Source organism: Larimichthys crocea, chromosome XVIII (genome assembly GCF_000972845.2).
Source record: "Larimichthys crocea isolate SSNF chromosome XVIII, L_crocea_2.0, whole genome shotgun sequence".
Taxonomy (NCBI): domain Eukaryota; kingdom Metazoa; phylum Chordata; class Actinopteri; family Sciaenidae; genus Larimichthys; species Larimichthys crocea.
Genome location: NC_040028.1, coordinates 15,775,678 through 15,794,947, shown reverse-complemented (window position 1 = coordinate 15,794,947; position 19,270 = coordinate 15,775,678). Strand labels below are relative to the sequence as shown.

At 41.9% G+C, this 19,270-nt stretch overlaps 1 protein-coding gene across 1 annotated transcript in view; it reads right to left on the bottom strand.

Moving 5' to 3' along the window:
- The window catches only part of LOC104922696 (multidrug resistance-associated protein 4), a 57,111-nt gene that overhangs the window by 9,682 nt on the left and 28,159 nt on the right, over positions 1 to 19,270 (bottom strand). The window contains exons 27-30 of the mRNA XM_027291236.1: positions 17,285 to 17,374; positions 16,653 to 16,825; positions 15,869 to 15,974; positions 14,467 to 14,601 (exon numbers count right to left, since the gene is read on the bottom strand). Of these exons, the coding sequence (XP_027147037.1) occupies positions 14,467 to 14,601; positions 15,869 to 15,974; positions 16,653 to 16,825; positions 17,285 to 17,374 (504 nt within the window). The remainder of the gene's footprint in view (positions 1 to 14,466; positions 14,602 to 15,868; positions 15,975 to 16,652; positions 16,826 to 17,284; positions 17,375 to 19,270) is intronic.

Here is a 19,270-nt window from a genome sequence, read left to right as displayed (position 1 = left end):
GGGGGCCCTGAAAAGCAACGGGATGTTCTGAGAGGATGAAATAAATCAAAACAAAGACAGGAGTTTGGGGAGGGGGAAAGGGGGGGGAAGCTCTGAAATAAACCAATTTTTCCCCTTATCATTTGGATTTACTTAATTCTGGCAACAAGTGGAAATACAAGTCTGATGATGTAAATACAAATATTGATATTTTAATATCAGATTATTTTACAGAATGATGCATCTGTACGATCACGTACTTCAGTTTGCTGTGTAGGCATGGATCGATGAAAAACATGTTAGTCACTGCCTTAAAGAATCAAACAAGTCATGGTTCACCTTGATTGTCGTGTGTTCATCAAGGCGTGAGAGACAAACAGTGGAGTGAAAGCGGTGACTGACAGCGTCTGAAGTGAATTAATACACGGCCTTTCTCCGTTTTGTTCTTTCCAATAACAGTCATCTGAGGAGAAACACACTTCAGCTGCATTCAGAGTGTGTGAATGGATTTCTTCTCTTCACTCGCTTTGTATGAACGGCAACAACTGGATGACTTGTTCTCTGAATGTAGCGTGTCGACAGGTGGGCTCTTTCAACTCAGCTTTGCACGACACATATTTTGTTTTTTTGCCTGAGAGATTCCAGGCTCCACGTTGGACGCTCGTCGTTCTTTTAAAGCTTGTTTGATGAGCCGCAAATAGCAGACATTTTTCAGGAAACAAGACATTCAGTTTCCATTTCCTAAACCTTTTGGATTTTAGTCTGCAGTATATGCGTTTTAAAACTCGAATCAATAATTGTTATATCTAATCCTGTGCATACGCAGCTAAATCTGGTGCCACTATTCCATAAGGTCGGCCACAAAGGAAAGATTTTAAGTTTTTTTGGCCAGTGCCACCTAAACGCTGCACTCCACTCGTTCACATTCTGCACATGGCGTGTCCCAGCCAGCCATATTTACTTCATTTCCCCCGATTCATAGATGCTGCTCGCTGGACCAGAACATTCCAGCTGCCACCTCAACATCTCATTATTTTTTTGAAATATCAAGCTTGTATCTTCTTGATAAATAATTCGCAGTAGTATAATGTATCAGACTAAAACATATTTTCAGGGGGGCACGGAGGTTAAAGTGCCAATCTCACCTTTTTAATTTTTTTTCGCCCTGAAGACAGAGATTTCCATATATAGAGTGACCATGGTTTGTGTTGAACATGAGCAATCGGGATGAAGCGCACGGCGACACATATTGCTGTCAGAGATTGGAAATGAGGCCTGCTAACCTGTAGGCAGCCTCCCCAGACCAATCAGCTTTACACATTGCCAATGCATTTGCTGCCTCTAAAAAGAATTGTGACTGTGAAGTTTTTATCGGAGTAGTTGACAAACATTACTCTTTAATGCAGTTTTGTAGAAATGCATTCTTATCCCTCTTGGAAGGCATTTATCTACTTGAAACCTGCAAAATGGTTGCCACAGGGAAGGATTTCTTTTAATGGACTACAATAGGCTCAGTATGGGACACATTCTGATTTTTGTGATAGATAGGGGGCCCGGCCATATATTCATGGGAAATTGTTTATCTTCAAGCGGGTAGGAGAGAAAGGCCATTTTACAATAGCATTTTCAACTTTCATCTGAAATGATTCCTTTGACTCATATAAATTATTCTGTAGAATTTCAGTGCTTTTCATAAAAAAATATCAATCTGCAAAAGGAGATGTCACAAAACATGAATACAAACCGCCCTGATAGAGGACGGAAATGTGTGTGTGTGTGTACAAAGAAAAAAAACATATATTGTATATTATATATAAATATTTCCCCCTTTATATACTGTATATTATTCACATCCTTACATAAATATATACTGCATAGTAACAGTTTTGATTATGATTAAACAGACGTTTGATTTTGTTGAACACAGAAGAAAAAAAATAATAAAAACCTCCGTGGGAGGCAAAGGTCCCACAACGTCTGCTATTCAGATGGAGCCACATTGTGCTGCGACGCTGTCTCTCAGGCCTTCGTGCGGCTGAGGCGGCTTTTTTTTTTTTTTTTTTTTTTTTTCTTGTGAGGTCCTTGTGATGCTTGTGCAGGGCCTTTCCCCGGCCTGTCTCTGAAACAGAAGGCAGCAACCAGGCGACACAATGTAAGAGCAAGGCCTGAAGACGGGGGGGCCTTGTGCACTCTTAACGGCACTCTCAGGAAGCGGGGACAATAAATCAATAGACTGTCCCTCTCCAGTAGGGGCCAAATGTAAACAAATTGAAAAGGACGGAGAACAAAACAGATTGGTGACTGAAACAGACATACTCAATAGGGGCACTGCTACAAATGAAATGCCTTTGTGCTTGTTTCCTTTCCAGCCTTCACCATGATGTGTGCCATTCTCGGCAGCATGACATGTGATAGCAAGTGTAACCGACTTCAAATTCTGACTAAAAATAACAGGTGGGAAAAGAATCTTACAGAATTCGTCTTTTGCTTATTCTCGCGTCGGCACATGCGTTCAAAATGAACATCCGCGGTGCAATGAGACGCATTCAACATTTCAGGTACTCTCTAATTTGTCAGCGCACTTCTTCTCAGAGACCCATGCCAATGAGCCACAGCATCATCTCACACCATGTAACATACAGCGCTCAAGGGCACACAGGCACAGAACTCTGTGTTCATGTCAGAGCTGCATGCCACAAGTTAAATTAATGAATCTTTAAAAGGTTTAGGATTTTTTATTTTTTTTTTAATGAGAGAATCTGTTGTAGCTTTTTATCAAACCTCTTCATATTTCACTGAGGTGGAATGGTGCACCACATTTGCGAGGCAGAACTAATGCTATATAAATCTCAAGTAATAAGCAGGCCCCGGGGACATCATCTAAATGAAGATTTTACACCAATTTAAACCTGCCTGCAATTTGATTCCTGCCTTAAGTGCATTTGTTTAACAGGTGCTGGAGATGCAAGCATTTCCCTCCAAAGTGTCGCTATGTCTCCTTTATTAATTTCTGGATTGCAAGTGGGTGGGGGAGTATGGAGAGAAAGGGGAGTTGACAAACACTAATCAAAGGTTCAGAGTGGGCTGATTCTACCATAGAACCAATGTACTTTTGCTTCATTTGCAAACTAATGATTTTAAACCCCCACAATCTGTTTGAGGTCAGCTCCTGTGTATTTTGGATACGCTTGACTATTAGCATCACTGAAAGCTTCAGATGTGTCAAGCCTGCTCCCCCTCCAGTGATAGTCACCTACTTTAATTTCCCTGCAGGCCTCAGAGGGGGATGAATTCAACTAAAATCACAAGCTGTTTTGTTGGCAATCCTTTGTGGCCTATAATGAATCTAATGAATATAAAGAGAGGAGAAGGGAAGGAGGGGGGGAAAAAAGGGATGGAGGCGAATACATTTCAACCACGCTGTGTTGCTTTTACTTGACGATTTGTGACCCTCAACAATGGGACAATGGCGAGTGTTTTTGTACCCTTAATTTGCCTTTGTGTTTCAGCTTCATCTCTTTCACCGCCAAGCAGTGAAAGTCGTCAGTTGAAGAATAACTGCTGACTCCACGGTCCGTCAGACAAAGGGGAGGTTTTAAGATGAATCCCCAACTATCAGCCGGCCAGGAGAGCAGAAAGGGAAAGGGGCTCAGAGACAACAACAGGCAAGTCAAAGGTAGTATTAGCCGGGCAGGGGGGGGGGGTTCCCAAACAGGCCCGAAGCACTTCCTCTCTCGTCCAACAGCACAAACAGCATTTCCGCTTCTTAAAAGCTGCTGAACATTCTGTGTTCGCCCCTCAGAGAGGTGTTTGGCACATGAATTAAAGAGGCTCATCTGATAAGAGCAGAGGCTAGTGAAGGTAGAAGCCCAGCGGAGCTGTGGCGCTGCAGTTAAAGCTGGCGTGTTTCTGATTTCACAGGCCCCTCAGGTGGCAGGATCGTATTAACGGACCCGTTGTTCTCGACTCCAACCCACATTCAGGTCAGGACTTAAAGTTAGAGGGACTAATGTTTCTTAACACTTGGATCTATTCAACAAGCGAATGGCGTGGAAAGAAAAGCGCAAAATGACCACGGCTAAACTAATTGTCACAAAACATTTCAGCGCATGAACTTTAAAGTGCTGTAGTGTACGCTGGGTAGATGATAAAAAAATAAAAAAAAGTTCTGTGTCACTGGTCCATGCCGGTATGCTCCCCAGTCCCTGTAATGATTTCTATTCATAAACATGCAGTGTGCTCTCCTCCACCTGGCAGCTGCCTCTGTGCATATGAGATTACTATTATGCATCTTCCAATCCCAAGGATAAACATCTCTCCACTTTTGAAGTTTGCAAGCATGAGGCATATTTTAGTGCCATACGACTTAAGCATCCCTTCAGGTATCACTTGCAATCTTTTCTCATTCTATATACATTGTTCAACTTTAATGGGTATCTAATTTGTGTTATCAGCTTACAGGGCAGTAAGTAATAATTTGCATGGCTGCCCTAAGCAAATATGCTTCCATAAGCATCCCATAGTATAGACACTAGAATGGATTAACCTCCATATTGGCTACGCCCCATTGGTCAATGCTTTTTTAGTAATAAGTAGAACAGATAGTTTAGTTTAGTGGCAAGCATGCTGTTAAAAAAAAACAAAAAAACATCTGGGTTTCCCATTTTAAAAAAAAAAAAAAAACCTTTAGATGCCACGTTGGATTAAACCTTTGAACCCATGGCAACGATGAAATGACATCTTCGGATCTATATTTCCAGCAGCGTCAACAATGGTTAAGTCTCCATACAGGAACAACATAATATTTGTGCATAGTGTGTACTGTCAGAAGTGGCCTCTTGTAAATCCATTTGCACCTGGCTCACAATGAGGATGACTGAATGTAGTATGTGTGGTCTCTTCTTTGCTGCTTTGTATGGATCCGTCTTTATAAAGATCCAAACATCCTGACGTTTTTTTTCCCCTTTGACTGAGCGCTGATAACAAGCATCGTGAAGGTCAGCGTGATTTTAGCATGTCAGCTGTACACAGTAGAGGCTATCGGTGCTGATAATTTCAGTAGATTCACTACTAATAGTCTTTAAGACAGAGAGAAAAGCTCAGAGAAAAGCCCATTGGATTTGTCTGAGAGCTCTTTCCCCCTCCCCTCCCCCTGACAAGGTCACACTAGTCTCTCACGTGGACGACAGCTCTCTCAATCTCTACTGGATCTTCAAATGCCAGTTGTACTCCCGAACGTACAACCTCAGTAACCATAGTGGTGGGAGTAAAGATTCTCCAGTCCAGCGCCTGGAGTCAATCAACATTTGAAATGAGCTTTTTCAGATGTGTGCCGTGTGTACACAGTGGCACTACGGGGTAAACGGGGATACATCGAGAAGAGTAGCTTGATATTCTACTGGCTTGCGTCAGGCATGTGTGTCACGCTTGTTAGCTTAGTAGACAGTTAATTGCCATGGTGGGTGGTTAGAGCGCTAGGAGCCTGATCTTAGGAATATGTCATATTTGTTAATCGGACATGCAGATGCAAATGATGTGTGACAGACTGTGACCAACACTAGCGGAACATAAATACTGTTAACTTCAGAAATGTTCTTGGCTCTGAAATATCACTGCATAAAGGCTATAAAGACAACCCACTGTTTATCTATTTATTTATTTTGTTTAGCTATTTCTGTTCATGGGCCAATGTGACAAAAGATGTGCGATAACAAAAAAAAAAAATCCTACTGGAATAGAAGCATGCCAGATTAGGCTTTGTTGCGGGGCTCTGTGTACGACAATCCCACGCTAGTTGAATTGTTGGCCTGATTACATTAGCTGGTGCTAAGAATTCATGTAAACCACGTGAAATCTGAAGTGTGTGCACCATGAACGGGAGAAAACACTCGAGCTTGCACACAACCTAATTCATATTCCTAGAAGGATTTGTAATTTGCAAAACACATCAGATATCTGACAGGAGGGCACAGCCTCTTTAAAACTATGCTATTCAAACTTGCATACAGTTTGAAAAGCTCGTCCATAAAGATTGATTAAAGTTGTAAAGATTTTGCATCAAAAGCAGGGGGGGGGGTTCTGATTAAAGCTATCTGCCACCGAGATGCTACTCTTTTGCATCAGTCCTGTAATCTCTCTCACTTGGTGCAATTGTTGTTAATGCAGAAATAATATCAATGCAAACTATATTAATAACCATGGTGCGAGAAGCCGGAGCAATGTCACTTAATCAATGAAAACAAATCATGTACACCTTGCTATGATTATCCGGAGGAGTGTGAATATTAATGTCTCCATCCAAATCAATGTTGGGGTTGCATATATTGCCTCCTGTGTTTACTCATGGTTAAGACATTTCTTTCTTTTATATTTCTGCAGCACTCCTGAGAGCGATCAATGAAATACTAAATAGAGATATGATACCCAGCTATTATAGTAATTCAACAACAGTAACAAAACAGTAGCGATTGCATTATTGTAAACTCTAAAGATGGGATGTTCAAATTTCAATTAACTTTGGTTTGTATTTGCTGATATTAATTAAGAGGGCTTGCAGAGGGACACAAAGGAGACAGGCTTATTGTCTCAGATTATTCTCATGAAAGTAGCATTAGTATGTAGCACAACGCTACCTAATTAACTGGCATGGGAAGCAAGACATTACACTGAAAACCTTTTGATTTGTGGGAGGTAATAGCATTGGGCAAGAAGCAGATTCTTTATTTCATTATTTGATAAGAGGGCCTTTAATGAAAATATCAGCCCAGAAGCAACACAAGTCAACATCACTACTTTGGTGTGAGAAAGAGAGAGAGAGAGAGAGAGAGAAAAAAACTTGCTTCAAGGAGTATTGTTGCAGGCGATGAATTACCTCATGACTACGGTTCATTAAATAAAATGTGAAACACACCTGGTGGGCTAATGGAGGTCAAATGTATAAGCGGCAGCATGAGCGTGAGAGGATGTGGCAATCAAAGACAAAGCAACATCTAGCCTCTCTCTGACAGTTTAATGAAATGCCTGCTGCTAAGTGTTGATGTAGTGAGACTCGGGCTCAGTCGCGGTGAAGCTCCTCCTGTAGTCTGGAGTCAGCGGTGTGACAGTGTTTTATCAGTGTCACTGAGAGCAATCACAACATTCCTTTCCTCCGAGTCCAAAGCTTGTTTTAAATTCCCTTGGCAGCAGAATGCTTTAGGGGGTCAAACACACCAAATCTCCGAACAATAATGGGCCAACTATCAGTTACATCACTCACCTGTAATCATTGGCTGGCATTAAAAGCATCTTTTTTTTTCTCTTCTGCATACTTGTCTGTGAATGCTTTTGAAATGAGTATAATGTAATCTGTGCCGCAGATATCTTCACGTGAATGGTTAGGCCTATCAGTTACTCTCTGGAGGTGATGTATACGCTCTCTAGAACAATGCCACAAACAGATGAAGGATATAATATGCTGCCCATTCCTGCTCTCTCAATTTTCAGGATTATTTTGTTTTCTTTTGGAAAACCATTTCAGCTGCCGCCAACTTTTTTTTTTCCTTCTTCTTTTTTTTTTCTCATAGAGGAAGACGTAGGAGCTTATTTTGAATTCGAACTCCACTACAAATGCTCTGGCAGCAACCTGAAGATAACCGAGCAGTTAAGATGTTTAACAGGAAAAGAAGCAGGAACTACTTTGTTAAATATAAAGCAGAAAATACAGCGAAACTAGTGCGGAGCAGATTGTACACAAACTGAACCGAATGCACGATTTGTACGGCTTGTATGCTTTCTTATCTTTTCTACAAATCAGCTTAAATCAATAAAGTTGCGGTACAAACACGCAGCAACGACAGAAAATCCACGTCAAAGCAACTGACGGGAGTCACGAAACACACAAATTTTATTACAAGACATATGGTTTTGACATTATCTTCAAGATTTCAAAGTTTTTATTCTGTGACTGTGATGTGTGTCAGATTATTCAGCTGGCTGTCTGTCTGTATTACCCTTTCGTTTTCACACTGACAGTTTGAAGAATAAAGACACAGGGTTTAAATGCATCTCCCCACTGAATGGGAATTCTTCGCCAGATGTGCAACAGATAGTGTCAGTCTAATCTTGCAAAGCAGAACTATGAACTTTACTATGTATTTATTGAAAGAAAAAAAAAAGGGATGATCCTCACAGATTTTGATTTAAAATCATCTCTGAGGTTAAGGTTAACGTTCCTCTTCTAACTCTTTTAATTATTATATTTCCTTGAGGGGGAAAAAGAAAAAGAAAAAGATGCCTAAATTAAATTAGGGATGTGACTTTTTCAGGAAAAAATTATAAAACGGTGCAGCGACAAAGTTTAAAACAGATATGTGCTACGCAGAGGAAGAAGCCATTTGAGTAATTACAGAGGGACATGAAATGGGCTAGTTAGTATACTCTGCGTTACTTTATCAGGCATCTCCAGCATTGTCCGTAGGGAGTTAACTTTTAGACTGTTTACTGGCTCAAAAGCAAGGCATGCATCTGAAGCCACATAGGCAAGATAATGTATCCCAGGCTACAAAAGCAGGCAAATCACTGTGCATTAAGACTGGACACACAATAGACAACAATGGCTTGCATAAACACTATTTAGAACTATTCACATGGCATTGAAGAGATGGGCGTCGACTCACTATTGCTGCAAAGCCGGCGCATTGTGCGGAGGTGAAAAGAAGTCTAATGAACAGGAAGCCTTATTTGAGAGAGCTGACAGTAACCATACAACAGCCGCATTGTGCGCTTGCCACCAACCCTGTGGGTCTCTACATTAGGAGAAATGATGAGAAAGTAACCCGAAAAGACACAGTGGGCCCTTGGACCCACGTAAATGCAACCAGACAATAATGGGGGACACAAGCTGTCCCCACCTTTACCCAAAGCTGCACGTTTACATGCACAGAACATCAACCGCTCTCATGGCCAAGGATAAAAGCCCCCTGGCCAGTTGGAACTTTGAAGTACATTTGGGTTAGTTTACCACCAAAGACTGCAATTTTAGTGCTGGAGCAGTTAAAATATATGTCATACATTTTAAATTATATCAGACTCTGCAGGGCAAAGTTGGAAAAATTCTTGAGTTTGGTGCACTAGGACGCCTCCTCCTCCTCCTCCTCCTCCACGCACACATTCACACTCACATTATGTCCCCCCCGCTCCCCCCAACCAGCCTCAAGCTTCATCAATCTTCCACAAAGGGATGACATCACCAATAAGCATAGCCTTTTATAGCTTTAAGCAATAAGCCTTATTTACTGATGAGATAAGCCCTCTGCTATTGTCTAGCCCTCCACTTTTCTTCTTTCTCTCGCAGTTGAAGAATCAAACAGCACTTTTTGTCACTGGAAGGTGACAGAGCATGCCCGGCATTTAAGGCTAAAGCATGCATGAGGTTTCCTATTTGGTGGCCTTTCAAAAGGGCCACATTAGCCAGTTTAGTTCCAAGTAACAAGGGCAGGTAATATTACAAAAAAACCCAGGCTCCTTTGAGACCGCTTGTTCTGCTTTTTTTGTTTTTTTTTTGCAGCAGTAGTAGTAGTACTTCTCTTTATGATATAAAAACCTTGACTATAAGACTTTCTTTCTGTGCTAATATGCATAAAAACTTGTGAAATGTGAGTGAAATTATCAGCTGAAGGTTAAATATACTCACACACTACAGTTTGAAACAGACCACAGCCTGCAGAGTATACAAAGCATAATCATCCACGTGTGACCTATAATTACTGTTTGTAGCAGTATTAGTCGGCCAGTCCATAAGGGTGGTCACTAAACTGCTGAGACACCATGATACAGTGTGGATGATCAGACCTCACGTGTGCATGCTGGAAACAACTACTTGTAGTCAATGTATCTGGTGTTTTTAAGGATGCAAGCTCAAAGAGAAAGTGTTAGTTATAAGCCCTTTAATAAGTTGGAAATCAACATTTGGTACTGCTCATTTTTGTACTTTCACAAAGTCTGTCAAAACTAGGTCTAACTAGGTTGTTGTGACAATCTAGAAAATATAGCATCAACATATTCCCGAATTGAGAACCTATTTTTAACAAGATAAAAAGCCATTTTCTAACACACTACATCCAGTGTCACCACATGTATCTTAAAAAACGTGCCATTTGTTGTTTGTTTTTCTTAGTTCCACACAGAGTCATGTCAGGCCTTGGGAACCTGTCAGATATTCAGTTTGTAGTCACTTTAGAAAGGCTGAGCGCAGAGTCTCTGGGGAATCGCTCCAGTCTCCCCATCTCCCCCACCCCGTCACCAGCTAGGAACAAAGCCGCCATAGTCAATTCTCCTAATTTCACTGCAGCCTGTCGAAATCCTGTTCTCCTTTTCTCCTTCTCTTCAACAAGTACTTTATGCCGGGATCAGTCAGGTCTGAGTCGCCCACAAAAACCTGAGGCTCTCGCTTCATCGTCTTTCAGCACCGAGTTTGACACTCCCCAACTCCCTGCCATTCAGGCGCCTGCACCATGCAATTTGTTTCCATTTGTCAAACAGCAGTATCCATCACAAAAGAAAATGCTGGCACAACAGAAAGTTTGTGAAAAACATTGTCTCCTCAGCCCAAAATGGCCTTGAGACCAGTTATTTATTGGCCCAATAACAAAACAACCTTAAACAATTTACACCACTTTCACTTGTTATGGATACTTGTTACATTATTCTCTCAACTGACAATAAAATGTCTTTAACTGAGCGGAACATGTATCGCATCCTCGGATCAGCACCGACGTGTCACTTCTCCCTTAAAGTGCGGATCGGCTCAACACTACAGTGTGAATTCATCATTTCATTCACAGCCTCCACATTGTGCTGACTCTTATTTTGTGTTTTATTTCTTTGGGATTAAACTTCATTGTGTGGACAGCCAGGTTCCTCAGACATTTATTTATTAAAGCTATATCAGCACTATGTTGACAGCGTTGCTATTTGCACACCTATTCAGATATGTCATAAAATGGCGCTATTATTGGCCGAACGTAGGAAGGTATCTGGTTAATAATACTTATTGTGCAAAACTTTGTTGTCACCATTCTTGTGTTGGCTGTTATCGAGGGGAGAGCAGAGAGGATATATGCTGACTCTGATGTAGATAGTGCCATGAGTATTCCTATTGTGGCAGCTGCCGTGTGGTGCAGTCCCTGATAGGGTTTCGAATGCTGTCAATGCTGTGTCAGGTGCATTAGCACCTCAGAGACCCATGATGCTCCAGCTGCTATGTGCCTGTGTCTCCCCGGGCCCTGGCCGCCAGCCTGACACCCGACACAAAGTAATCACAGATCACAGCGTTTAATCACTGAAACAAGCACTCCAGAGGACCCCACTGTCAATATCCCACTCTCTCATTATCTGTTTGGATTGCACATCCACACTGTCAGATAAACAGAGTGGAAAATTAAGATTAAAAATATGGTAATTTCATTTCAGGCAGCAGGCTCCTCTCACTGGCCCATTATGCTATTGATTACCTCTGAATTCAATTTCTCTTTTCAATGTAAACTTTAATCTATTCGGAAGCCAACAATTCAACTCCCAGGGGGCTATTTGAGAGTAAGTAACCATTTAATATGACGCTGGCTGAAGATTCACTGGCTTTAATGAATTGTGTAAATCACTCAGCTCTTAAAGGGACTGATGTCCCGCAGTTCACGACCCAAATCTGGGCCTGGTTTAATACTGCCTTTTATACCATGCTAAGTGTTTACTGACAGCCTTCTCTGAATGTGTAATCACCGGCTCTGCTCTTGTCTGCATGAAGGCGAATTAAACAGCTCTTTTCTAATTGAGCCGGTGATGACAAAATTACATTTTAATTGGGACTTAATCGTCATATTGCACCAACGACATGTTTGGAATAATAGCTACCACCGCTTTACCGCCGTGAAACCGAATTTAAAAATCACTTGACTCAACAAAATAATCACCAGGTTGTTTTCCTTTAACCACTTACCAATTTGTAGCATCTTGGTCAACACCGGTTGTAACCGCTGACCTGAAGAAAACACACCATTCAGACATCTGACGATGAGATGAGCAACAGCGGGAGGAAATGGTTAGTGAGTCAGTGTTACATGAGACGATGTTTTAAACGCAAAATGAAGACAGTGCTGAAACATCAGGAGCAATGCTGTTTTATTATGTGTAGTTTGATTTCCGTCCACTGTAAGTGATCATTTGTATCACTTATTTATGGCTACAAACAACAATTAATTATTGTTACAAACCCATACACAAGGACATAGAAAACAAATAATCTAAATAAATAAATAAATAGCTACATTTCATACTTTTAAGGAAAAATTGCTACATTGCCCATTTACCAAAAGAATATGTTGATATTACACTGGAGAGACATTTTCAGAGGCAATAAACGTAAAACTTTTGTCTCACGTCTGCGCTGGTGTTCATCGTCATCACTGCCTGTACATGTTACATTTAAACTTTACTGTTCTTCGCTGACAAGAGCTGAGGTAGACATAAAACCACTATCGTCAAAGTGCTGAAGGACTACTCAATTAAAACAGTGCAATTACAAAAAAAGTCAATAGTCTGATTAAGGCACAGTGAATGAATGCTGAAAACATTGGTGTCTCCTCTCAGGTTCCTCTCGTCTTTTCAAGCATTTTCCAAATAATAAAAAGACCACAGCTCTACCAAACAATGATTGCCTTAAAAGAATAATTTAAGCCACTAATAATTTATTGCACATCCAATATCTGCACTCTTTTGAGCACCAGTGCAGGATTAAAGCTACCCAAGAGGCCATAACACACATACATAAATATAGCAGGGTGTAATCAATAATAAATAAATAAAAAAGCCATGCAGTAATATGCTGTCAATAAAAGGCACATCCTGCCACAAATACTTTCTGTTCCGCAGCAAAGGACCATGCCAATCAAATGCAGAGCACACGCTATATGCTCGTTTAAACACACAGGAAGGAATCTTAGTACATATGGTAAAAGATTTGGTCAGTGATGGCAAAGCATGAGGGCCACAGCGGCTCTCCAAAGTGTCAGAGAGACGTCTCAAAGATGACACGGATGTCCCCGGCACAGCGCGCGTCTGTCACTCGCTTTTTGTTCACGTAAACCTGAAAGCGTATCAGGGAAGCAGTGTCACAGAACACAAGCACACAGACTTATCTAAGGCTGCTATCTATAAAGGGGTGATTTATGACAGATACAGTCATGAGACGGGTGAAGGGATTTGTCACCTGCTGAAGCATGCAAAAGTGGCTTATTTAACCTTATAAACTGTGAAATCCACAGGGGAAAAATATATAAGCTCTGAAATGATTTGTTTGTACCTGTGTGTGTTTGCTTAACGTGTCTACGAAATGCTTGATTTCTCAATACAAAGAGGCTCTGACGGACTTTGTGATTTCAATAACATAAAGTTGAGTGAAAAAGAGGCAAAAACTGGTGAAAACAGTCCCCGGCTTCAGCACGAGATATACGGTCTACTCTGGGATTCTCTTTCAACGTGGACAAAGGCGCTAGAGGTTGATATCAGATTATTGAATGTATTTAAACCTTGACTGACAACTATAGAAACTTGACACACAACATGTGGACCATCTCAGTATTTAATAAGTGGTGCTAGACAGTTATAGATGCTGCGGTAATCTGATCTAAGGAGAGCACCCTACAATAAAGAAAAGAAAACGTAAGGGCTTGAACAATGTCACTACCAATCCGCCAGTGTGCAGGGTAAGACGATACCAAATAATACCACAGTGTGCTGAGTCTTTGAAATCAGTATTTTACTCATTTCACTCCTCTGGCTGAGGAGATACAGTTCCGCTGATAAATTTGTGCGAGGGACAGAGAGAAAATGAAATGATGCCTACTTTTTCTTATTTCACAAAGACCTGTTTGAAGTTGCAATATGGTATCTGTAGTCCCAGACAGATGCACATAAAATGGAATTGAACAATGAATAGCCGGCTCTTATCTGTTCAGTGTCTGAAGGGGAAATACATCACAAATGAATTTTACAGGGAAGAAATATGGACATTCTCTATTACAGTAATCCCCATAGAAAGTTTATCCCAAATCGCGATGAAGTTAAACCCAATATTTCCAAATAGATATAGTGCAAAGAAAGCTGCTTTTCCAGAATCATCTCCGAAATGATCTCAAAATTACATTATGAGGAAAAAAAAGATTATACGGAGAGTTTCCTTCGATAAAATCAGAGGATGTAAATCTACAAAGGGACAATTTCTCTCTTGAAATTAATGTTATGGTGTTGCAATGCTCCAAGTAGGCACTTTAAATTAAAATGGTAATCAAGTGTCTATGCATTGTCAGGGTTATGCGCGTCTTCTCTTGCTTAACTGTATTATTTTGGAGGTGAGCAATGAAGTCTAGAGTTAAAGGGAGAGTCTGGGATTAGTGTGCCACGGCTGGACTCTATTTAGTGACAGCCCCATCCTGGGACAAAGGTAGGTGTGGTTACCTGTTTGGCTGTGTGCAGCAGTGAGGCGGCCTCAGCTCTGCCTGTCTGTTGGACCATCTGGTAAAAGAGCCCATCCTGGTTCTGGAGCAGCACATATGGCTGGTCATACTCCTGGATTCTGCCAGCAGCTAGAACCTGCAATCACACAAACAATGCTGGGTGTGCATGTATGTGTGCCACCAGCTGTATACTTTACTTTGGGGAAAACTGACATTTCAGCTGTTTCACTGCTGAGTGATGCATGCACACAGTGGAAGATGAATGGGGAAACAGTAGTTCTCTGCACAAGGGAACCATCCATTTTAAGTGACTCATGCAACGGCAAACACAGGTGCCTGCTTCTGCTCGACAGGGACACGCGGACAATGAGCGTAACCTGTTAGCAGTATGAAAAGTCAAGTGCGCTGACTCTGACAGACTGAAGATCAGTGATTTATCCATGTATTTATCCCGGCATTTCAGCGGCTCAGGGGTGGTCCTCAGTCAAATCCAACAATCACACCTTGAAGACACTCTAGAAAATTACCATCATTTCTGTGTCATCACATGCCATATAAACCACACAAAGAATAGTGCCAATACAAGCAGTTTGGAAAAGACTACAATTATATCACAGACAAATTTTAACAAGCTCGATCCCCTTTACAGCGGTAATGAGCAGTTTGTTATTGCTAAAGCCTAGTTTCAGGGAGTGTTTAGTATGAAAGGGAGACTTCTGCAGCTGCTGTCATAATCGACAGTTTAGGAGCAGGATACTAGGAGATGGAGTTTGTATCGTGGAAAACATTCTGCTTCTAAATATGGCACAACTTAGGATTTGGACAAGGCAATTCAGGTGGGCCCCAATTTAGTTCTCCTGGAGTGCGTAACAATCTGGGGGCATTTAACACAAGTGTAGGTGTGAAACAGTCCCTGCTGTGCGATATTTGGCTTTTCTCAGCAATCCTCCCCCCCGCCCTACCCCAGTGACCGAGCAGCAACCAGGTCGTGCCCTGTCCTCCATAGACGCTTAACAAATGCTGCCACAAATGGCACTAATTGGCACCTCTGCAGGCAGTAGCAGGAAAGGGCCAAAGATCAAGTGGCACGAGCGCAGGCTCAATGAGAGGGAACGCTGTGAGGGAGAAATCAGCCCAGCTGTTGCAAAAAAATAGGGCAAGTGTATTAAAACTTGCGACTGTTGTAGCAAGAAAAAAAAAAGTGTCTGAAAGCTCTGAATCTCAGGTGTGCTTGACGTATAGAAGTGGACGTGTTTTTGCAGGTTACTTCATGTTCTGTACGCACAGGTGCTCAATTTGTTATATTTGATAATACAAGAAGGGTTTCTTGAAGTTTAGAAGGAGATATCAGGAAATGCAGACAAAAGTGCCTGACAATGGAAACTTACTGTGTTCTTACTTACCAGTATTCTGTCACAGTCAATGATAGTGTTGAGCCTGTGAGCAATGGTGAGGACCGTACACTCTTGAAACTTGTCCCGGATAGTCTGCTGGATGAGGCTGTCAGTTCTAAAGGAGCAGGGAACACAACACCTCAGCACAAAAAAAACTCTTCCTAAACACCCTTGGGCAGGGATTTTTACTTAGCACAGAACAATGGTTCATCAGCAGCGAGGTATGTGCAGGAGCAGGCACAAAGGATAAAGGATAGCCGAGCTCCTTAAGTTAACAAAGGTATGTTCACTTTATTTTGACTTTTATCATCATTATTGTTATTATGTTGTTTATTAAAAGTCATCCTGCGGACTGCAGTTGGTGTAGTGTAAGCCTCCACTCATACCTTATAATCCTAAATAAAACAAATATAATCCTTTTACATATTGTTTAATCTAAAGTTACATTTTTTCACTTATGTGCTATAGATTTATTTGTGCAAAAGTACCTCTATACATTTAGAGTAGTACTTAAACTACACTAGGCCAATCTTCCATGATATCCAATGTCAACAAAAATGTAATGGGTTCTTCCTTGTTGCATGCTACACCCTTCTACCTGGTTTGATGAAAATCAGGCCAGTAATTTTCCATAAACATACTCACAGACAAAAAAAAACATAACCTGCTCGGTGGAGGTAAAAATATCAATCTGAAGTAGCACTAGTTTACCGTGAACAAGCTGCATGTGGATGCGGCTGATATATTATATTGAGAATAAATGTTTTACTTTAAGACTCAAGTGTCCCCTGACCTTGGGTCCACATTAGCCGTGGCCTCATCAATGACAAGGATGCGGTTCTTCCGGAGGATGGCCCTGGCCAGGCAAACCAGCTGCCTCTGGCCCACGCTGAAGTTAGAGCCTGACTCTGTGAGCATCGTCTCCAGCTTATTGGGCAGGTCTTCCACCACGGCCTTCATCTGCACCTGCAGAGAGGGAGAGCAGAGCCCCAACCCTTCATTACTCCTGCATAAAGGCTTCCTGTGGGGATGTCTTTAAAGAGCTATCCAAACACACCCATTAACCGCCTGGCACAATGCAGGGCCAGGTCCACTGATGACCTTGGCCAGTGCTCTCTTGTGGCCAGCCTCTAGCTTTAATCCAGGCCACCAAACCCATTCAGAGGCAGGACCAGGAGCTGAAGCCCTTCACTGTGGGGGGAGCCTTCATCCTGGTTGGCCTGACTGCCCAAACACATCTCCCCCAGCACTTTCAATGGTTCCCAGTTACAAGCCGCACATTGAGCTGGGCCCCATGGCCCTAATGGGATTTCCCCCCATGACTTGTGGCGAGCAGGGAGGCTGAATGGCAGCATTGTACAGGGGGACAGAGGGATCCCCCCCTGGGCCGGCGAGGGGGAATCATTCAGAGCCACGCTGGAGTACCTCTTGGAGTGCATTCCACAGGTCCTCATCTGTGTGCTGCCTGAAAGGGTCCAGATTCTTCCTCACAGTGCCCGTGAAGAGAACTGGGTCCTGCGGATAGATGGATATAGAAAGAGAAGGCCGTGGCCAGTTAAGATAATGACAAGGGGGAAGATGTATGAAAGGGTTAAGACAAGCTTTATAGAGCGCCGCTAGGCAATGTTTGAGTGGAAGATGTTCACAAAGGACTTGCTCCACTCAGGAGATCTATTCAATGCTCTGGCCAACTATGCTTCAATAAGTTGATCTTTTTACTTAGAAAACCTGAGCTGTGCGAGGTTGTCTGACACAAAAAGGGACCATCTAGTCACTGTTATGTTACCAGACAAAGGATTTCATACAGTGGCTGTATTTGAAATGATCACCTCAAAATGTCTGTCAAAAGTAACAGCTTCGCTCCGTCAAACAGACACCATCGAGAGGGAGTATCGCATCAGTTGACTACCCTCATGAAAGGAGAGCCTCGGATCTCAGACAGCTAGGATGTCGGAGAGATATGTATTTACGGTGAGCCACACACCTGTATCAAGGTTCAGCCACACAGCCATCTTTAAGAGAGTAAATAAAGCTCTTTATTACAGTGCAGAGGAACGAGCCCGCAAGTCTACAGGCACTCTTCCAACATGCCACTCTGTTTGTGGTAAACCTGATAAACAGGAGCAAGCCAGCGTCTACTCGTGTCGGGTCACATATTTATTCATAAATCCTGCTCCGACGTCGAAGTGATTTACTGAACACTTCCTGGGACTCTCCCAGGACGTCATAAAGAGACCGTCTTGCCTCTCAGGGTACTGAGCTGTTCTAGATAAGCTTTTCATATGGCTTCATTTCCACATTGTTTTATCAGTGAACAAATACAGCTGTGCTTTCCTTTTTAAACATAACACTGAATTTATGACACTTAAAAGGTTATAATGACCATTTGAAAAAGGCCGTAAATGAGGGTCTATCACGGCAACAGCAAGTAAGTGTCCATAACAAAGACCGATAGACTTCTATTGTCATCACAGTCGAGGTAATGCAATACTCCAGCTTACTCAAGATATGAATCTCACCTCAAATCAAGATAGGAAATGTTCACCTGGCAACTGTCAGATTAGACCAGGAGCAAGAGTAAAACACACAATGGGTCTAAAAGTGGCTTGCGTTAAGGTTACACAGAACTACTAATCTGAATGTGACTCACTATCCACGCCTTCATCTCTGCTCTCTTACAGGTCAGCTTCAAAGCCAGTGCTGTGACAGCTACGCGGAAGAAGAAGAAAAAATAAAATCCAGCATGCACTTGTGTGTAAGCACACAGATTTATGCTTTGTACACACACACACACACACACCTCAAACACAAAATCATGTCTCGACAAACCTTCATGTAGGTCAGAAGACTCAGGACTAACTGTTCAATTTTCATCCCGAAAAAAATAAAGCTTTCAGGACAGAAAAGCTACCTGTGCCTTCAGAAAATTTTCCACCTCTTTACTTCCAATGAGCTTTTTCCTTCTGTCACCAAAATACCGCCTTGTCATTAAGCCAGCTGAAGTCCCAATTCAAACTAGTTTTGTGACACACTTTAATTGAGGATTCAGTGTTAGGTCGGAAAAAAAAAAAACTGCTTTCAAGCACAGCTTTCCATAGACCGATTATGTGCTCCACCAATTCTAAGCCCTCTGTTTGACGCAGAATTCATTTTTTTTTAGAAGTCATTCCTGAGAATTCAATAGAAACTGAAATGGATCCTTTTTTAATGCCATATGCTAATAAAAGCTTATCATAATCAAATCTGTGGGTGGCAAATAATGAAACTCCTCACTGGCAATGTATAGTATACATATCAAACTCTCAAAATTCCACATGAAAAGGTAAGGCAACTCGCAATTCATATCAAGATTCTTTTTTCCATGTGAAAGGCTGACTGAATATCACTTTATCTCTGACGTCAGGCGGGAGA